At 45.6% G+C, this 3,076-nt stretch overlaps 1 protein-coding gene across 1 annotated transcript; it reads right to left on the bottom strand.

Moving 5' to 3' along the window:
* Positions 1 to 11: 11 nt before the first annotated feature.
* On the bottom strand, positions 12 to 2,657 carry LOC121918236 (unconventional myosin-Ie-like). Its single transcript, XM_042444318.1, has 6 exons — positions 2,254 to 2,657; positions 1,552 to 1,650; positions 1,202 to 1,346; positions 823 to 937; positions 455 to 624; positions 12 to 299 (listed from the first exon to the last, which is right to left on the bottom strand). Exons 1-6 carry the CDS (start codon positions 2,328 to 2,330, stop codon positions 150 to 152), a joined length of 756 nt encoding a protein of 251 aa, XP_042300252.1. The 5' UTR covers positions 2,331 to 2,657; the 3' UTR covers positions 12 to 149.
* Between the last annotated feature and the right edge of the window lie 419 nt (positions 2,658 to 3,076).

The raw sequence follows: 3,076 nt of genomic DNA, 5'->3' as shown, positions 1-3,076 counted from the left end.
CCACAATGGGTATTTGGCATTGCTTCTGAACCACAGAAAAGGGTCTCTTTCTGCAGGGCTTAGAAGAAGCAGCAGCCATCTAAATGTTCGGTGTTTGTGCCATGCTTGCCAGAAACGATGGCGCTTTGCTGGACCCACCCTGGTCCTCCTTACCTTAAGGACAGGGACTGGATCCTCTCCACCTCGATCTGGCGCTTGAGGACCTCCTTGATGAGGCCTTTCTCTGGCCCTTGCTTCACTTTCTCACGGCCGATCAAGTAGAGGAACTTGGGGGTCAGGATCAGGTCCCGCTTGACCGTCTGCGGAGGAAGCGGGCAAAGCACCCATGAGGACGGGAGACCCTTTTACCAAGCATCCAAAACGGTTTGGTTCATGCCACGTGCCGCCCGTTTCGTTTGGCTTCCACAACCTTCACAAATAATACACAAAGTTGGGGGCTTTGCAAAGGTCTCACCTTGAACCGCCGATCGTATTTCACAACCGTTTCGGCGAAGTCGACCCGCTCCCTGCGTCCCACGAAACGCCGCAATTCGGGATGGCTCTCCAGGCCAATGTAGTCGCCCATGAAGTTGCGGTTGATGCTGTTGCGGCGCCGCTCTTTCTTGTTCAGGACAATGTTGGACGCTTTGGAGAGGAAGAGGCGAGGAACGCGTTATTTCCGTAAGGGTTTGGTCGATGCGCACTGTATATTCTGGCTAAAATCTCTATACTTATATATGGGTATATACAGTAAACTAGGGCTGACCGCGCCTGGCTTTCAAGACTGGACGGGATGCTATTCGCCGCTATTTTTGGGACGTCTCCAAAACGAAAACGACATACCTTCTTCCCGCATCTGGATGTACTTGCGGACGGCCACGTGTTTGCGCCAGGCTTTCTGGATGACGCGGGCGTAGCCGTCATAACGGCGCTCCCGCATCTCCTCGAGAAGGAAAAGCTGCGCACGGAGAGAATGGGAGAGAAAATGAGAAAGAGATTATTCCTCGGTTACGGCACAAAATAGGACAGTTTGCTTCCGCTAGTCGGTCCCATTGTGGGTTCTACCATCCCGTTTACAATTCATTTATGGACTTTAATAATAATAATAACAATTATTATTATTATTATTATTAGGGGATGGAAGAGACGTAGAGAGAGGAACTGGGCATTTATTGCCACCATCTTTTTTGGTGGCACCCCAAAATATGTAGCCTTAACTCACGGATTCGGGGGCCTTGATGAAGACCTTGGTGCGTCCCAGTTGGTACTGGTCAGGGTCCATGTTGACCGACTTCATCAGGTGGACCACGCCTTGCTTCTCGTCCCCGCGCCAAGACGGCCACGTTTCCCGCGTCAGGATGGCGTACCTGCGCAAACGAACCCAAAAAGACGGAGAAACCAGTGATCTGAAGTCCTAAGTTTAATTGCCCACCTCCCAGCCGAGAAACGCTTTCCTGCGAATGTTCGCTCGCATCATCAAGCTTCTCTTAAAGGCAGAGGAGCACATTGGGCAGTATTCCTTGCGGTCAGTTGGCGATGCCCAAAAGGACAACGAAGTGCAATAGGATTTACCGATGGAGGAACTTTTTGAAGACCCGACGGTAAGCGTATCCGGCCCTTCGCACGCGAATATTTTCCCGAAGGCCTAAGTACTCGACTTGGTGCTTCACCCTGGAAGGAAAGCCAAGGGTTTGTAGGAATGAGACTAACAACAAGACGCTCCTCTATAGGTTCAATATATAGCCTCTGATTATGGGAAGGTGTCCAATTCCTACCCATGCTTTCAGCTACAACTAACATCTCTCCCCACCATGCACTGAATATATTGAACGGATGGGATGGGATAGGGTCAGGATTGCTCCCCCAGTCTTTATCCCGTCATTAACCCGTCCACGACTGTGATAGCGCAAAAGGCTTTCAAATTGCCAAAACCCACCATTAACCCGTCATTAAAGTGGCTTTGCAATAATGCAAACATCCGTTAATGCAAAATGCATTAAGCTGATGTTGCTTTAATGATGGGTTAAAGACAGGATCTGTGCAACATCATCTGAAAGTCTTTTGCGCGACTGCAGTCAATCCCACTTCTTGGACGGGTTAATGACAGGATCTGCACAATGTTGTCTGAAAGTCCTTCCTGCGATTGCATGGGAAGGATGGGACAAGTGAGGGATAATTGCATTTCTCCAGACATCAGTGCTCCCTGCTGCCACTAAATCCAGCAATGCCCCAACATTTTGGAAAGCAGCACTCATCGTCCCCAGACCCACTCACCGGCTTTCTTCCCAATCCCTCGGCCTTTTGGTCTCATTGGGCTTGATGCACCGGATGTAGTGCGGCGTGCATTTCATCAAGGTGTCCACCAAGTTGTTGGCTTGTTTCTTTTCGGGTAAATGGGGGGGAAGCAAAAAGGTTGTTGTTACTCTTACAAAGATTTATAGGCGACAATTAGAGTCATAGAGAAGACCCCAAAGGTCATCCAATCTAACCCCTCGATGTGCAGGAACCACACAACCCAAGCCCTCCCTGCGACAAATAGTCATCCATCCACTGTAGCCATTGTAAGTTCCTTTTGTGCGCAGGGTTGGGATATGAGAGATCTCCAATCTAAAAAAGCAACTTTTCCAAACGCCGGCTGCATCGGCTGCAAGCTTCCCATCACCTTTTCCCCAAATGCATGCAAAGGATGAAATAAAACTCAGTCAAATAATGAAAGAAAGGTATTTTATTTCTCATTAATGAGCATGTAATTTTTCCAGATGATTTTTTTAAATGTTGAATTTTATATGGGGATTGTTTTAAAATGTGTACGTCTTATTCATCCTTTTAAATCGATGTGTGTTTTAACTGATGCATTTTAACTGATGTTCCTTGTATATTGTTTTGTTATCCTATGCCTTGATTCATGGGGAGAGGCAGGAAAGAAATATTAATATTAATAATAATAATAAATTATAATATTATATTATATTATTACTATTTATTATAACATTAGTATAAGATTATAAGATTATATTATATTATCATATTATAAATATTATATATATTATAATATATATAAAGCAATATTTTAATATATTATTATATATATTATTTA

Source organism: Sceloporus undulatus, unplaced genomic scaffold (assembly GCF_019175285.1).
Source record: "Sceloporus undulatus isolate JIND9_A2432 ecotype Alabama unplaced genomic scaffold, SceUnd_v1.1 scaffold_6439, whole genome shotgun sequence".
Classification (NCBI taxonomy): domain Eukaryota; kingdom Metazoa; phylum Chordata; class Lepidosauria; order Squamata; family Phrynosomatidae; genus Sceloporus; species Sceloporus undulatus.
This window is presented reverse-complemented; position numbering and strand designations above follow the sequence as displayed.